The 19,327-nt window shown below is 38.3% G+C and overlaps 1 protein-coding gene across 1 annotated transcript; it reads left to right on the forward strand.

Annotated features, from left to right (window-relative positions):
* The first annotated feature begins 516 nt into the window (after positions 1-516).
* On the forward strand, positions 517-6,375 carry LOC133141912 (follistatin-A-like). The gene is made up of 6 exons (XM_061262739.1): positions 517-696; positions 2,096-2,287; positions 2,536-2,754; positions 2,983-3,207; positions 3,510-3,740; positions 5,342-6,375. Exons 1-6 carry the CDS (start codon positions 603-605, stop codon positions 5,428-5,430), a joined length of 1,050 nt encoding a protein of 349 aa, XP_061118723.1. The 5' UTR covers positions 517-602; the 3' UTR covers positions 5,431-6,375.
* The last annotated feature ends 12,952 nt before the right edge of the window (positions 6,376-19,327 follow it).

The raw sequence follows: 19,327 nt of genomic DNA on the forward strand, positions 1-19,327 counted from the left end.
TATACGTTCTAATTGCAATTTGAAATCTCAATGTATTTACAATTTCAGATGGATAAAGTCGATGCATTGTCCCCAAAGCAACGCAGAATGGCCACAATATAAACGCGAGTTAGCGAGATGCATTGATAAGTTTACTAGCCTATAATGAGCATCAAGACGTAGTTAATCTGAAATATTTTAATAAATACATTTTTATAACCACTCGTTTACCCCTCGTATATGAATAATAGCATGGTGTAGACGTTTTCAATCATCCCTGTAACTAGACTTCGCTTCACTTCACTGTGAAGCAAGACGCATTGCACAGCCAATGCAAAACAGTACAGTTCCCTACAATATTGTTGTGAGGGAAAGTTTCAACTAGACATGTCACCTGATTGAGATTGGGGGGGAGTGGAGGAAAAAAACTTACAAAAAAATCTTTCTCCCCACCCCCACCGATTACAAGACCGCCCACCACAGCACCACAGACAGTCGGCCAGAGACCCCCTTATAGATTTAAAAAGAGAGGCTGCATCCACAGTCTGACATTCATTCAACAGTGCCATCGTAAGCAGATTACTTTTCCGCTGCCCGTCTGAATAGTTCACTTTGTCTCCACCATGCTAAGGATGCTAGAGAAATACCAGCTCCACCCGGGCATAATTTTATTATTCATATGGCTCAGTTATTTCCTTGAGGATCACAAAGTTCAGGGTAAGTCTTATTACTTGTAATACTTACCTTATCTGCATAAAGATTCGTATTTTCTATTTTATTTATTTATTTATTTATTTATTTTTATCAACGTGTGAAATGAATAGCTTGTGCGCGTGTGAGGAACAGTTCTGGAACTTTTCGATGTCGCTATTATAGTAGGCCTACTTTATTCGATTTTAGTTTGTTAATAAGAAGTCAGCATAGATTCATATGGTCTTGGATGCCAAGATACTTATAAGACTGATGCTTCAAAACTTATTAATAAAATAAAAAATATTTAGCAGCATTAATATTACTCACTTTTTTGGTGAAATATAATACATACATTAGAAATAACTCGCTTTTCACATCAACTGTTTCACATATGTAGCCTACAGGTAGCATATCACTATATATATATCACAACTGATATCCTATGCATAGCCTACACATATTGTACAAATATTAGCCTATTGGTTCATGCAGTGATATAGGCTACGCTGTATTTTTGCAACTATAAAAAAGCAATTAAATCTGCCAAATTGAACGATAGTGGTAATTTTACTTTAGGATAGGCTACAAGTCATATAGTTAATTAATGTCGGACACATGACATGTGATTATTCATCCCTTGTTTGTCATTTTATCTGAAAACTCAATTTCAATTCAATATTTTTTAGTAATCCTTTTTGGCGATGGTAGGCTCTAATTTAACTCGGATTCTATTGGCTAGCGGTATTGGAATCATGCAGAGCCCACAGAGACCCTCGGACTAACTGAATCAATTGGCTTTCAGAACAATCAGAAAAGTCACGTTGCCTCTCAGTGGTACTTTTAAAAGTCCATGACTTAACGCCGACTAGCCTACAGCGTATAAACCATTGGTGTTCAATGAATAAATATGTTATAGGTTATAGGTTAACACTGTGTCAAAAAATGTAAAATAGACTCGTTTAAATATTTATCGAGCGACCCTCCGCCTGTTGCTTCGGAGTGGCTGGTTAATTGTTGGACTGAATGCCGAAATTAAATCATATCACTACTGTTATGAGGTTAACGTAACCTTAATAACGTAAAAAAAAAAAAAAAAAAAGCAACGATATTTTGGAGGAATAGTCTGTGTGGGTAAGGAAATCTAGTTTGAAGTGACGCCTGTCTGGCGTTTTACGCTCTTTTCCTGGACAGCTGTCTGATTAAAACCTCCCAAGGTCGTAAGCTAGTTTTAAGGCTCCGACTGTTAATAGCTGGGCTAAATTGCCTAATCATAAAGAGCCCTGACCAGAAAGTGTTAAAACAGCCGCCCTAAGTTTCGAAATTAGTCTTGCCACCGCCGTGAAGAGGACAATACGAAACACAGGCTGCACGTGTTGCGTCTGGGTCATTGGCTTCAGACATTAACCCGACTGGCTTTTCACAGCTGGTAACTGCTGGCTGCAGCAGGGGAAAAACGGAAGATGCCAGGTCCTCTATATGTCTGGAATGAGCAGAGAGGAGTGTTGCAGAAGTGGGAGACTGGGGACTTCGTGGACAGAGGAGGATGTGCCGAATAGCACATTGTTTCGCTGGATGATCTTCAATGGGGGAGCCCCGAATTGTATACCTTGCAAAGGTACGCATTGAATGTGAATAGCAAATGACAAATTCTGAAGTGATATTAAGCCTATGTCTAGGGGTAGTAGCCTATAGCTTAAGTCTAAAATTACAGAATTAATTAGCATAAGCCTACATTGGTCGTTCCTAACGCATAGCCTACTTGCTTGCACAAGAGCGCTGCATTGTCTTAGGTAAATCATTGACTGCTATCAGTTGCATTTATGGGCTAATTAATTCAATACCTATTTGATTCATCGTTTGTAGAAACATGCGACAGTGTTGACTGCGGTCCAGGAAAGAGATGTAAAATGAACAAGAGGAACAAGCCTCGATGCATCTGCGCTCCCGACTGTGCCAGTGTCACTTGGAAAGGACCTGTTTGTGGGTCCGATGGAAAGACGTACAAAGATGAATGCGCCTTATTGAAAGCAAGATGTAAAAACCACCCAGACTTGGAGATTCAATACCAGGGCAAATGCAGGAGTAAGTGTTTTGGCATATTCAGCACAGCCAAGCAATTGTTGGCAAAAATAATTGGCTGTTACACTAATGGCTGTAGGGAAACGTTCACAGTAAACGTTTGGAAGTTACTGATTAAACATGTTAATACGTGATCACGATAAAGGCATTTCGAATATGTCTGAACATCATTGGAAGAATGCCATTGAGGTTTTCAGTGTTATTTATATGATATTTCTTTCTAAATTTCAGAGACTTGCCATGATGTTCAGTGTCCTGGAAGCTTCACGTGTGTTGTGGACCAGACCAATAATGCGTATTGTGTCACTTGTAATCGAATTTGCCCTGAAGTAATATCACCTGAACAAAACCTGTGTGGAAATGATGGTATCTCCTATTCCAGTGCTTGTCATTTGAGAAAGGCTACATGTCTCCATGGCAGATCTATTGGAGTTGCATACGAGGGAAAGTGCATAAGTAAGTTCTGTGTTTGATATTGTCATTAAATTAAAAGTTGAGTTGGCTAATCATATTACCTGAATTACAAATATAATGGCTTATGCATCAATGGTTCCATCTGAAAAATCTAAAACATACTTTATACATGAGATCTTATTTTTGTTTTTGTATTTCAGTTACAATATTAAAAGTTTGTCAGACGCATTAAACGTTTGACTTTTAATACCGGAAAAATATAAGGACAGTAAATATCCCTCTCTTTTTAATATCTGGTTTGATGTCACACATTCATTAAAGGTTTGCTTTCCTTTTCCTAATAGAGGCCAATTCTTGTGACGACATCCAGTGCAGTCCAGGAAAGAGGTGTCTGTGGGACGCCCGCCTGAGCAGGGGGCGCTGTTCAGTCTGCGAGGAGACGTGTCCTGAAAGCCGGTCGGACGAAGCGGTGTGTGCCAGTGATAACACCACGTATCCCAGCGAGTGTGCCATGAAGCAGGCTGCTTGCTCTTTAGGAGTTCTCCTGGAAATTAAGCATTCTGGATCGTGCAACTGTAAGTAGTCTAAAAAGTGAAAGAGCCCCATGTACTTTCAGAACCACCCGCCCACTACACCCACACTATCCCTTTCCTACCTCCCCTGATTACACAACGTAATGGACCTGGAATGGGAGTACTTGCATGTTCTCTTGCGTTGGCTTCTTTAATTTTGCATTTTCTGCAAAATAAGCAAACAAGTAATACTGAATAAAGAAATAAAAGAGAAGACTAATTTCTAGGAACTATTGAGCTGATAATGTCCTTCATAACTAACAAGACTATATTCCTATTTCTAGCTTTTGCAGTTAAAACCTTGATATATGATAGACAAGTGTGTTCATTTTAGTAACCTGTTATAGCAGGTTGCCTTAAAATACTTAGGGTTTTGTCATTGTTTTAGTGTTGTTAATGTAGAGCAGCATTCAAGGCAATGTCTTAACATCTTATAGATATCACAGTCATTATGATAATTGTATGTTAATCTTGAATTTATTTTCTAACTTTTGGCTGTATTCAATCACTTCAAAATGCACTGACATCAAAATCTGCTATGACATACAGCTGAGCATCTATGGTATATGTACTGTATGTGAAAAATACAGATACATAAGTATTGTACATAAGGTGATTGTAAAATTGGTGCCATTGTTAAACTGACTTTAGAGTACAGCATTAATATGTAAACCATCTGCCTGCCTTTCTACAAGCACATAACGTTAACCACTCAGTGTGCTCAATAAGCTAGGGTTAACCATACATCCTGCAGTAGGCCCAATTAAAGTAAATTACATTCCAAGCAGCTATTGAAAGAATGTCTATCATTTCAGTTCATTCACAAATGACATTGTATTTGTTTTTTCCACCTGTTCATTTTCAACAGATTACTTTAATGTAAGCCTGCTTTGAGGTATGGGAATAAACCAGAGGGACCAACATTATGATCACCTCATGAGTTTCTAAATGTGGCATTTTACAGTTTGCAGGATAAGCTTTGCAAGCTTTTCAAATTATGCTCTCTTGTTTTTACTCTTCTAATATACATTAACATTTTCATTTGCTGTAAATAGTAAATTTTCTTTGGTTGAAAATATCCAAACTTTCCAAATGGATTATGAGGGATTGTCCATTTTGTTGTTGTTGTATTTTGGTTGTTTTTTGTATTTATTTTGTTTTGCTTTGTTTTGTTTTTGCTCTGCTTTTTTTCATTGTACAATGTTCTGTAGAAAATACCTCAAGAACATGCTGCCCCTGGCCTCCTTAGCAAAGGTCAGCCTATGGGAGACGTCTCATCCAGCCCAGTAGCAACAGCTATATGCTTGAAACAAAAGATAACTTAAGGAACAAAAGAGCAAATCCTAGATCACAAGAGCACTTTTTGTTTGCTTTCAGAAATATTGACAGCCTGAGCCTTTGAACCATCAGATCCCACTCTCTTGTCACTGTACTGACTTCCTAGATTATGTAAATCTTGTTGCATAATGGCAGATTTCATAGCCTATTGGACACTGCCAAGTCTGGTAAAGCAAAATATGAGAGTATTGTGGCCTCTCTAAGGGCTTTAAAAACATGCAATGAGATTATGCGCTGTTGTGATAGAGCTGTATTCCCCTATATAGCCATTACTGAAGACCAAGAGGAAGAGGAAGAAGATGAAGATCAGGACTACATGACTTATTTCAATTTATCTCCAACACTGGATGGATAAACTACCATCGATAGTGAAATAGCCTTAGGGCAAGAAATAATGTCCATACTGTACATACTGTATGTGTATGCTTATTTATTTTTTAATAAAAAAGGAAGTATACATATAGTTCAGTCTGCTAGATGTTTATTTATACTTTGTTTGTTTTATAATTTATACCTTTACAATGTCTGGCTGAATATATACCGTGTTATTTTGTATTTTCCAAAGAGAAGCAGTGTTATTTATTATGAGGTACGATGCTACCATGTAAAGTATAAATCTTCTGCAAGCTGTAAATTGCAATCCGTGAGCTGTATAAATCTGCTTATTGATGTCACTTTCTGTATCACAGATGTTTATTTCAAGCAACAAAAGCAAAAACAAAAGGTATGCTAGCCTGTTTATTTATTAAGAATTTATCATTCATAAATGTACATAAATGGCTCTGTTTTATGTTTACAATTCACAATTGACCAAAGGGACAATCTCAATGGTTCTGCAAAAGTTCTCGAAGTGGTGCAACACAGTCATATTAAAGAGTAAGCTTTTTCCAAAATGGTAAGCAGTAGCTTCATTATGTCTTGACTCAGATTCAGTATTTAGTTTTCTACATTGGAACGTGAATGGTGTTTAGAAGCTGGTTATGTCAAAATGTGCCATTAACATGTATATATTTTAGATGTGTTTTTCCATTGTGTTCTCATTACACACAATGTGTTACTCCATTTTGCAATTGCAGAACTTACAGAAGTATGTGATATACAGCATTAATTAAAATATATCAAAATTAATCACTTTGCTTTTCTGTTTTTGATTTTTTTGAAACATGACACATTAAATACAGATTCAGTTATAAATATATAGTTTTGTATTTTTTTTATGTAAATGTCAAATGTATATACAAAAAGTTATGTTTGTACAGATATGAAGAGTGGAAGAATAAAAACATGGATTTTTTCCTTACGGGTTTGTTCCAGTTGTGACTTTCTTATTCCTTACTCCTCGTGTAGCTTATACTTGCACATCAGAAAATCCAGAAAAGCATCATACCAATACCAGGATTGTAAGCATGGCACCCTCTGTTTTGCATGGAGAAAAATAGACATTTGCTAAAATGTCACTTGTAATGTAATTTACAGTTTGGAGGTTTGAAAGTGGATATTGGGCCTGTTGCCTATACATAAAGCCATGTTTGAAGTTTTAAACAAAGTATCTCTGATTCTCAATATACACAGTGGTAGCAAGCCTCTTGCTCTCTGGTTGTAGTCAGTATAAAGTGAGCTGTACTGACTGAGTGGGGGCAGCAAAAGCATGGCCTTTTCTATACCAGCTCTATCAGGTAAAGATTATTGAAAACAAATAGATGAAAACAGTTTAGTCCAAAATAAATATAGATTCAGTGATTTCATGAACATCAGTTCTCTGTTGAACAAACTTACTTTTTAGCCACCTAGCTAATGTTGCTACTGTATGCTTCCCGCTGCAGCAGTGATTTACATGTGATTTCGGTGGTTAGTTCGAGTTCAAACTTCTTGGGTAACTTAACGATGATTGTCTCTTAGTTTCTTCAGAAAGAGCAAATCGTCTTAAAAGTGTGTCTGTTTGACAAATGTATCAATTCAGAAAATCTGAGCATTGTCATTGTTATGTTAAGATCATAAAAACCTGACTTCTCACTAGATAATTTAATCTAAAACACTGCCATGTTCACAAAACAGGGCAAGATCTCTGTCATATAGCTAAGTCAAATTCATTCCGTTTTGCAGTTGTCAGCCCGATAGACACAGTGGTTCCTAAACTCGGTCCTGGAGTACCCCTGTGTCTGCTGCTTTTTATTCCAACCCCAATTGCCGTAGAATAACTTTAACAAGCTGTTAACTTTCTTAATTAGTACAAGAATTTCATTTTAAAATGATATTTACCTTACCTTCTTGGATTGCAATTGTGGTTAGAATGAAAACCAGCATACACAGGGCTACTCCAGTTTGTGGACCGAGTTTGGGAACCACTGGACTAGCACAATTAAGGTTTCTTAAGTTTTCAATGGTTACTTGTATTTCTTTTAAACTTGATACATTTTTATCTCAAATGCAAATCCATTGTGTTATTTTTTCCTCTCTTTGAAGTGCTGTTACAAGTTGACTAAATATCTAGGTGACCATGATTCCCAGAGTGCATATAATACTGAGTGTTTGAGATGATGTCCTCATTGTACATTATGTGCTACTTTAATTCTTAGAGGGCAAGGGCATTTCGTCAAAAGCTTTATGACTGGCAGAGCAATCATTAGTCAGCCATTTTCAAGGCTACGCATCTTCTGAAACCATGGAGTGCATCTCAGAAATTACAGGAATGCATCACATAGCGATAAGCTACTACAGAACACTATGGAGTCTGTCTTTCTCTTTGACAGTGATAGTGTCAAAGATTCAGTTAGTAATTATTGGTTTCTCAGAGTAGCTACATGGCATACAAACCATTCTACCTGTGTGATGTCAGTCTGTGTCAGTCCAGAGTATTCCATACACATGACTGATAAACGAAATGAGTGATAAACTCTCAATATCACCAAACATTGGCAATCTGCAGACATTTAAAAGTAGAGAAACTGGCAGTAACTAATCCAATCAAAAGGAAATAAATCGGCAACACAAGGTATTCTAGAGGATGCATCAAGTCTATTATATGTGGACTATTTGTTGGAAGTGTGGCAGTTAGAAGTTTCATCACAAAAAATACATTACAGTTTCTTCAAGATTCAAAGCAAAGCAAATGCACCGTGGGGCAGGCTTCAAGACTTGTAGTCTTAACTCAGCTAAGATTTGTGTGATTGAAAACGCTGTTTATCTAAAAACCTGGCTTCATTTGTATGAGACTGTAGGTCAGGCTAAGACCTGTGTTCAAAGTGAACAGGGCGTTCTCAGTGCAATCCTCCCTGCTCACAGAACAGTGACATTGTCTGCAAAGTGCTGATGGGCAGTTAAAAGGCATGTGTCCTTCAGCCGGAACACTGCCTCGCTCAGTGGCTTGGTCTTGCCCTTTAATGACACTGTGTGGCAGAATAAGGATCCAAATGCAGTTTCTCTGGCTGTGGCGGGTCCCCTCGGTGACAAGCCGGCCACTGTCCGCTTGCACAGAGCCGCACAGTCCTCCCCACTGGCACTTTCCCGTCCACTGTGGGCTGACTGCAAAAATGCGGTCTGTTGTCAGCGGGGTAAAGCACTTGAAACAGGCTAAACTAATATGGAATATAAAGGGTTTCAGTCCCTTTCTCTGTCGCTGTGTGTCCCACTTAGATTACAGTCATTCCTAAGGTAACGTACTTACAGGAGATGTCAAAACTCCTACAGGTCAGCCAGGCTGTCACGGGGACCTCGCTGAACTTGCATCATGATCCGTGGCTTGTTAAGGTGGATGAGGAACTGGTGAGAATCCCTGAAGCTGAACACGCCTGTAAAGAGGGGAACGGGGACCTGTTAAGCTCTCACTTTGGGTTTAAAATGAACAGCGGCTTTAATAGACTATAAATGAAGCTCCTGTGGAAGTGTTAAACAGGAATGCGTAATAGGGGTCAACAGAACACTCTGGGGTTCACTTGTTACTAATAGCACAACTGCTACCACCTCACACACGTGCACAAGCACTGAACTTAAAATACATTGGCACTATGTCTCGGACAACACCCACTTTGATTTAATTATTCCGTTTGTACAGAAAGCCCTACTGTTGTGTCAATAAACATGCACAGACCACTTTAGATGTCTGAAAAACCAGAGAATACAGAAAATTCAAAATGAATATGTTGGCTAAATTATGTTATGGGGGGGGAAGTATGCTGTAAAAACTGGTAATCCTTGGGCATTGTTGGACAAAATGGACAAATTATTTCATTGATTGATATTGTTCATTTAAACACTACTTGAACTTTGAGGGGATATAATTCATAAACATAACTCACTAATATGCTGATCCATTCAATGAGCAGTCAAATTATCATGAGAGTGTCACCTCAACATTGCCTTTGGATTAAATGTACTGCATTTATTTTGGAGGATTGCACATATGACACAGCAACTGAGAAGGGATTCACTTGAATGAATTTAATATTTGATATACTGGTAATATCCACAGATAAGTGGGTGGTATTGCTACTGTCACACTTCACACACTCATGCTTTGACTCATTCAAATGTTACACATTTTATCTCAGATGTTTAGCAGTGGCACTTGGAAAAATATTTCCTGTTCCCCATGTTGTGAATATGCTTTTGTGCCAGCAATATTATGAGAAAGTTATGGTATGCAATGTTTAAAAGCAGTCACTTGGAAATAGCCTCTAGAAATGTGGATGAACATGTCTCTGCCTCTGGTCCTGTGAAAACGGCTGAGTTAGCTTTCTATAAGCAGATCCTATTTCATAAACTACTACAACAACATGTAGAAGTTTTAAACCCAGCTCACTCTCCCTTCTGAAACATTTTATTCATTTGGAAGTAACTTTATTCAATATTAGCATTAAAACAATGGGAGAGGTAAAAAAACAGTTTTTGGTTTTTGCATTGTGCATTGTATTCCAAGTCCATGTAAAATTAGATATGGCAGGGTTAAATGTTTGTCATGGTTGCACAATCTTTGTACAACTGTGAGAGCCAGGATTAAGCTCGTCATGGGAAAGGACAGAGTCACATCCCAAATTGTTGGGTCATCATTTCTCTGGTAGTGCTACAGAGACTGTGTGTTTTTAACATTAACACAGCTCCTGACCCAAGCTTGGCACAGCCTTTTCCTGATTAAGATTTCAGCTGCATGAGCACTGATCATTTTACATGCAGTCGCAAATTAACAACGACACAATTACTGCTCATTAACTAGCTTCCGTGCTTGCTTATAACAAGGGTGCTTTTGTATGTTCACTATTACATTGTATTCAATCTTCATTCAGTTGGTATCATCGCTAAAATGAACAGATCATAGCATCTGTTCATTTTAGTGTTCACAAATAATTAATATAACAGTTAACACTTCAGAAATGTAACATTTGATTTCACTTGAACTTAAATGGAGTAATACTGGAAACATATTAATCTAGAAGCAACATACATTTTCACTCCTGATTTTGTGAAATTGAAAGAATGATTAACATCTAAGATTAAATAAATTGGGATAAAGCTTTATCTGACACTAAAATATCATGGCCATGCATCAGTGTATTCTAGCTCTTGGTAGTATTACTGTGCGTCTAGACAACTTTTCACATCATGACAGCTGAAACATGCATCCTTTGAGTGCTGAACACAACTCATTCAATGTGGTGATGTAACCACATAGTGGATGTTCAGATCACTTTTACCAATTGTTCTGCTACTTGTCAGACCCACATTTTAAAGGCTTATTAATATATCATGAGATTAGTAAAATCTGAAAGATTTAATGTGTTTTGGGCAGCCTGTAGTGGAGTGGCAAATGTACATGACTGATAAGATCCACACAGCCCTTGGGCCCTTGAGCAAAGCCCTTAACCCTCCATTGCTCCAGGGGAGGATTGTCTCCTGTTTAGTCTAATAAACTGTATGTTGCTCTGGATAAGAGCATCTGCCAAATGCCAATAATGTAATGTTTTGGGGTGATTTTTGATTGCACACTGATTAAAGGCAATTCTAAAAAAATGTGCACATAAAACAAAAGAAAACAGAAGATTACAAAGAAATCTTCTTTTAGATAGACAGATTTGCTTCAGTTTACCAATTAGGTGCTTTTACTCAGTATTAGCATTGATAACCAGGTTCAGAGTCATTAACGCAAAAGTGCACATTTAAGGTTGGTGTAGTCTTTTAAGATAGGCTGGTGGTTTGTGAGAAAAACTGTAGAAGGCAGACTGAACTGGTCATCCCAGACCATGACCATTCCACGCTCTCAGCTCTCAGCAGGATCCACTGTGAGGTAAAGCAGAAAAAGAGAAGAGAAAATACTGGGGTGGTGGGGCTGGTTGGGCAGACACCAGCTGACTCTCATGAAGAGGCTGACTGTTCCAGCACTGTTGGCCATGGAGGTTTGTGAATCACATTGTACAGTTTCAGCCAGAGGGGACAAGTAATAAGCACACAATACAGCCAGTGATTGTTCCTTGGCTGCGGCTGTAGTTGATCTTAAATGCACTGTCCTTTACTGTGGGGCATTTCATTACATTACCAAGCAACAAGGCTCCTGCTCATCTCTGATAGTCTACTTTCAGGGCTTCAGTACAGGAGACTGTCAATAGTTTTTTTCAGTGATGCATGACCACCTGGTCAAAGAGTGGTACATTTACATCATGTGCAGCTATATATGAAAATAGAATGCTTCTGGATATATTTATTATTATTTCCAGATGGTATTCAGATGAGCCGCGTTGCCAAATCATTTCTGAGGTGTGTTGTCACATCACCTACTACTCAAGCAGCTTTCTTTTGTACAAGTTATGCTGTATTAGACATCCAAGCAAAACATAAAGAGGAATGAAATAAGGGAAAAACACAAGAATTAAGCAGCAGTTCACATGAAGTGTTGCAATGCATTGATTATCCCCAATGAATTTGACCGTGATGCTGCAAAAGCATGTATAAATTTAAAGCAATTTTCCAGCAAATATACTTCTGATACCTTGAGGTTGAATATTGAACGTAATTCAAAGAGCTTAAATGCGTGAACTGGCCTCAAAAAATGTCCAAATGATGCAAACGGTCCGTTTTTTGTGGTCGCATTCTTATATGTTGTGCCAGACCCCTGCAATGGTTCTGTTACGGATTTTACATATTTTATCTGCTTTTTGTTTTATAGTTAGTACAAAAATGTAACCAGTTTGCAGTATCAATATTTCCTGATTCACAGTGGATTTAATTTATTGCAGATAAAGAAATACTTTAACCATCCAATATTGTATTTGAGAATTAAATTAGAACCTAACCAAAGAAAAATTTGCTGGCTTTTGAGCTCGGTGGGGTCAATATTCTCTTTGTTTCCCTCTTGCATTCTCTTGGGAAAATAGAGCTGAATCCAGTTATGGTCAACAAGTTGTCAGCATGCACAGAACTTGTTGACCTCAAACAACTCATGTTTGTCAGACTGTGGTGTTTTAACTCCTACAAGAAGTGAAGTCACCAATGCCTCTAATGTGAGACTATCACTCCACTCCGCAAACCATGTCAAATGAATCAAAGCTGACAAGAGGTGGCAGTAAAGCAAATAACCACACATTACAGCAGTGGTATACAGAAGCCAATCTCTGAATGTCTGCATTTATATAACGCCTTTATCCAAAGCGCTGTACAATAGATGCTTCTCATTCACCCATTCACACACACACACACACACACACACACTCACAAACCAATGGCGATTGGCTGCCATGCAAGGCACCAACCAGCTCGTCAGGAGCAATTGGGTGTTAGGTGTCTTGCTCAGGGATACTTTGACACACCCAGGGCGGGACGGAACTTACAAACCTCCGACTGGCAGACGACTGCCCTTACCTCCTGAGCCGATGTAAATATAACTATATGTCTGATAAATACCCAATAAAGTGCTCACTGAGTGTATTTACTGTATATTCACACATATAATAGTCATCATGATAATGTTGTCATTTTGTCAGTAAATTTGGTTTCAGTTCATGCCTAGAATTTATCCGCGGGTTGATTATGCCTCTCTCTACACATGTCATGCACTCAGTTACTGTCAATCCTTGTCTAAAGCTGTATTTTCTGTTCAGATGTAGTCATGTTCTAAACCGTTCTGTCTCACTTCCTCATCTGCTTTCCAACCACCATACTTACCCATTAAAGGTTTTTTTATGGAAACCATAGACTTATGAATAAATGGATCTGCATTGAAAAAGAAAGAAAAGGAGGCAAGGTTTCTGGTTCCACAGAAGCTGACAGTAAAGACCTTAGCTGATATATCTGTGGTGATGGCTTGGTTTCCAATATATGGTAATGTTCTTTCTACTGTCTGACCTTGTGAGTAATGGCTATAGAAATGTCCATGAGTATTCCAGTGCCACATGATTATTGATTATTCTGAGATCTTTGTAATAGTAGTAGTAGTAGTAGTAGTAGTAGTAGTAGTAGCAGTAGCAGTAGTAGTATAAAATGTAATGTTAAGATGAAAAACTATAATGCCAATCATTAAATAAAGAAAACACAAACTTGGGTAATGCTCTTTGTCTTCTCTTGCAGAGCCTTTGTGTTGGAAATGTGAAGACACCACAATTTTGTAGTTATGACATGCTCTGGCATGATACTTAAAATGTGTTAAAATGGATTTCTTTTTTTTTCTTTTTGTGTTTTTTTTTTACTTTGGATTTAGTTTGTTGGCTCTTTAATCAGTTGATGCACTCCAGGAGATGATACAATTCCTAACACAGCCTTTCTGGGAATTGATAGAGTTTACCATTCATTTTGGAGTAACGATTGAAGGGCAAAAATAATTAATTCAATAAAATGCCCTATCCGTATACAAATAAGTAATCACACATACTATAAATGCCCCGTAAGTACTTTTTTTTTATCAGTCTGAATAAAATCAATTTGTGGCATATCAAATGATGGCAATTAAAGACCTGCGTGGTTATGGCTGAGTCCCCAGTTCCCCTTCTGCTGCCAGCTCTGGCCTGCTTTTGTAAGTAATTACTGTTTGATTAAGCATGCTGTGCCCCTAGGAAGCCCGGCTGGTTGGCCAGTGATACAGCGCTTGACACGGAATGTCTGCACGCAGTTAGTTATCCAGTTAGGCAGAAAGGAGGAGACTTTTCAGGGTGGGTAGATCGTCCAAATAAAAGAAACACAAGGATCTTAACTGCTTGTGAAGCGTTTTTATAGAGCTTGTCAAAAGCACTTCAATCTTTAACAGGTTTGACAGGAGCGAGAGCTGACAGGAAGTGATGGTGGTGTTGAGAGGTTCTCTGGGTGGGGAGGGGCGAGTGGGGTGCGCTGAACAGGTATCTGTGTATTCAGGGCACGTCTCTGTCCCAGCCTGCTGATTTGGCATGCAGCAACTGCCCAGTTATGCAGCACTGTTTCATCTCATTATCAGCACAATACTTTCCCTCGCAAAGGCAAATAATCTGGTTATGCCAGCTGCCAGACGAAAGTCTTATTAAGAAAAAAAAATGTCTGTCAGATTCTGGGTCAATCCTCCAGTATAATTTAACTCTCAAGTCTAATATAGTCCTCTATGAAGATAAGGGTGCAGAGTGGATTCAAAATGAGACACTGGTTTCATAATTGCGCAAAAGGACATAGTGTATTACTGTTCTGGTGCATAAACATGCAAATTATGTTTTCTGGATCGCTATATATGTGTGACAGCAAGGTCTGGTGCCCACAGACGTGTAGCGAGACAGCAGACAGCCCTTCATCATCAAGGGCGTTTTAGTGTGTGAGGGCAATCAGGCTCTAATGGGTATGAATTCACCTGGTCTGCCTGGCTGCAGGAGGAGGGGGATAAATAAGACAAGCCACCAGCCAAGAATCATGACACTCCCTTCACCCACACACACACACACACACACACACACACACACACGTACACCAGCTGTCTGGTTAGTCTAGCCTCATCTAAGATGTTCTTTCTTTGCAGTAACATCAAGGCTTCAGTGCAGGTTGTACGAGTCCTTGAAGGCTGTAGACGAGAGACCTTATGTACTTTCCTATTATTGTTTAATTACATTTTCATTTTATTGGGATGCTGCCAATCCTTAAAGAACCTTTAGTGCTGTTTCATTTAGTGTGGTCACACACAGAGTGGCTAATTTTGGTGAATATCTTAAAAACAAGCAGATTAATTTCTGTCGCAACATGACTGACCATTTGTTGTGCTTGTGAAAATCCAGGCCAACCATAAATGTTATTTTTCAAGGCACTGTTGACATGAAGGTATGACTATGATACATCACTATGAGACTATGAGAGTTTATTTTCACAGATCACAATGCCTTTTCTAATTAAAATCATAAAATCTACATTTCAGCTATACCTCACAATTTACATTTGAAGAAATTAAATTGCAATTTTGTCATTAAAACAGTTCTGCCACGTGTGACAGCAATTTTATTCTTACAAAAACAGTTCTACAGAAGGTAATGTTTTCTCTACACAGAAGGATCTTAGGATCACAGGAGCATCCTAAGCTTGATGTTGTGTAGAAAGCGGATCACAGGCAGTGAGTCAATTCTGTCTCTTTGAGTTTTGCCATTTTGTAGGAAAGGTTTGGGATACAGATCTCATTTTACACTGAATTTTCTATTGTTGAATTAATTTGTTTTGGTGGTGTCTGAGGTAATACAATTCAGAAAGCAGTTTTTCCGACTCATAGCATGAAAAAGGCAGCCATTATTTGAAATATTTAAAAGGAAGATGTATTAACTAAATACATTGGATGAAATAGGCTCTAACTTGCACAGTAAGTGAAACTGCATGCGTTCCATCTGTTGATTCCTTTTCAAGTCCACATCTGTTTTGATAAAACACACTGGCCTGTAATATTAAGTGCTTTTGAAAAGCATTACCTAGGGAGTGTAAACTTGCCTCTAACAGATGAAATGTCCATTGGAATCTGAAGATGTAATGTATTGTACATTACATGCACATTAAGTTAAATGAAACATAACAGTCGTTTTGGAATGATGGGATATTTTATTCCTGATAAACTTCAATTTTTCCATTTCCTGTATTGACTGGTCTGTTTCTATCAGCAGGTAGCCTGTGTGCCCATATGGCAACTTCAGAACCACATGGCAAATCTGGCACAGAAAAGACATGCTTAACTAGCCACAAGAGGCTAATCTAGCTCACATGGTGCCTCTGCGGAATGATAACACTGTCCAATTCAAGCTTGCATAATTAATCTGATTGCAAGAGGACATGGATTAGGCTTTTAACATTTAACACTGTCCACTCTTTCCATATTACATAGCATTATCAATCCAGTTAGCCACAAAGTCATTGATCTGAAATTGGATGTTATTGTACTTTTTACAGGTTCATGAAAAACTATTGTGCCAATTATTAGTTCAGGCTACATTTTGAGACACAATTGCCTGGTTTCGCTTAGAAAGAGAACTGTCTGTTTTTTATATACTGTTTTTCAGATTTTATAATATTTCCACATTTTTCAGAATATCTGAGATAGAAACCACAAACCTTTTGACTCTAATCAAAAATTAATGTTCATAATGAATTGTTCTTTACAATGAAAGAAAAATACAAAGTTGTGCGCTCATTATAGATTATACACTCATTGAGCACTTCATTAGGAACACCTGTAGACTTACTTATTCATGTGATTATCTAATCAGCCGATTGTGTGGCAGCAGTGCAATGCATAAAATCATACCAATATGGGTCAGGAGCTTCAGTTAATGTTCACATCAAAACATGTGATCTCAGTGATTTCAACTGGGCATGATTGCTGGTGCCAGACGTGTTTACTCAGAATGGTGCGAAAAACAAAAAACATCCAGTGAGCAGTTCTGCGGATGGAAATGCCTTGTTGATTCAACGGAGAATGGCCAGACTAGTTTGAGCTGACAGAAAGGCTATGGCACTCTGTACAATTGTGGTGAGCAGAAAAGCATCTCAGACCTAATACATCCAACCTAAGAGTGGATGGGCTACAACAGCAGAAGACCACGTCAGGTTCCACTTCTGTCAGCAAAGAACAGAAAGCTGAGGCTGCAGTGGGCACAGGCTCACCAGAACTGGGCAGTTTAAGACTGGAAAAATGTAGTCTGATCTGATGAATCTCGATTTCTGCTGAGGCATATAGATGGTAGAGATTTGGTGCCAACAGCATGAATCCATGGACCCAACCTGCCTTGTATCAACAGTCCAGGCCGGTGGCGGTGGTGTAATGGTGCGGGGAATGTGTTCTTGGCACACTTTGGACCCATTAATACCAATCAGTTATTGTTTGAATGTCATTTGAGTATTGTTGCTGACCATGTGCATCCCTTCATGGTCACAATGTACCCATCTTCTAATGGCTACTTCCAGCTTGATAATGCACCATATCACAAAGCAAAAGTTGTCTCAAAAACTGGTTTCATGAACATGACAATGAGTTAAATATTCTTCAGTGACCTTCCCAGTCACCGTATCTGAATCGAGTCAAACGCCTTTGGGATTTGGTAGAATTGGAGATTTGCAACATGAATGTGTAGCTGACAAATCTGCAGAAATTGTGTGATGCAATCATGCCAACATGGAACAGAATCCCAAATAAATGTTTTCACCATCTTGTGGAATCCATTCAATGAAAAGGTTTTGAGAGCAAAGGGAGGCCCTACACAATATTAGTATAGTTTAGTGCTCAGTGAGCATATATTAATTTAAGGTTGAATAATTGTATATGCAATGACAATGTCCAAACAATCAGAATGCAAGGTTGAGCATGATCTTAATAATATACAGTATGATGAATTAATCAATTGCTCATATTTCTGAAGAGAGCTAGTTGGGCTTGATGGGTTTTTTTCAAGTCTTAGAAATTGCTCAGGTGGCTCCTTCCAGGAGGGGTAATATTGCATAGTGCTGACTATCGAGAAGGGTCTGAATTCAGTTTCACTCAGGAATTATAGACGATTGATCTGAAGAAGGAGGAACCAGGCTCATGAAGACTAGGTTGCATACTGTGAATGATGAATAATTTTTTGAAAGTGATTTTAGTTTCTGTTTTTGTTTTGGATGTGAGGTGTGAGATATGGTGAGGGAACCGAATTCAGAACAATTTGAAATGCGGTAGGTCTGGCTCCCCACAAACCTGTAGCAGCTCCCATGCTCTGGATTATCAGAAGAACTGGAGGTGTCAAAAATATGGACACGCTTTGGTATGACGAAGACTTTGTTGGCCTTGTGCTTGACTGCTAAGCTTGGTATTTTGTCTGCATATCCAGGTATTGTAGGCATTTGAATAGTGTCAAGCTTCATAGTTCTCATCTGGCTTCCTGTACGTAGAAGAAGAAAAGTGGCTGCAGTGTGGGTTTTCACTTTGTAATCTCCTTTCCCAGTTTTCCTGGGAGCACCGCATTCCAGCCACAATCACTCTTATTGTATGGGGCATTGTGTCTATGTCTGATGTGCAGATGGCCCTCTAGCTTTTGTTTAACGCCTGCAAACATATACAAGTCTAGACTTTTAATATAAGGGACAATGGACTGAATTTATGATAGATTTGTGTTTTCAGTAATTATAGCTTGTCCATTCTCCTTAGAAGACATTACAGCTGAAGCATAAAGGCTTTATCAAACTTAAATTGAATATGGCTGACTGTGGGTTTAGGAGGAATATTTAAGTAAAGAAAAAAAAAATAACCTTTTGATCAGTCTCACGAGAAGTTGTGTAAGAAATTATCGGTAATGTTGAGCTTACTTGGCGGAATGGAATTGAACTGTTTATTAACCTGTGAGTTTTTCAATTCAATAAATTCCTAAATAAATTCTAAAATTAAGCATACAATTCCATGTGTTGTGAATGAATAATTGAATTACAGATTTGGATAATAAAATGCTGTTGTAATTTGTAGCCAAACATTTTTCTTCAGACCAAATAGGAAATGTATATTTTCAATAGCTTTCAATAGTTGCATCTCTGGAGCATTTGTTTGGGGAAGAGGTTAATCAGCTTATGACCCTTTTGATTGTTAAATATCTGCTGATATACGGTACAGGTCATGTAAGTCATTACCTTTGAAGTTATCTGAACAACATTAGGTTATTTGGTTTGTTGTATTCAAAACTCTGAAGGGGAATACATGGCTCATGTGTCCATGTGCTTGATACATCCAGATAATTCCATGTGCAGAAAGATCTTAGCCCCTCAGGTAACTAATTAACAATTAAGGCTTTCCTTGTCAATCAATGTTATTTGATGAGTGTTGATTC

This window comes from Conger conger, chromosome 12, assembly GCF_963514075.1.
Source record: "Conger conger chromosome 12, fConCon1.1, whole genome shotgun sequence".
NCBI lineage: Eukaryota > Metazoa > Chordata > Actinopteri > Anguilliformes > Congridae > Conger > Conger conger.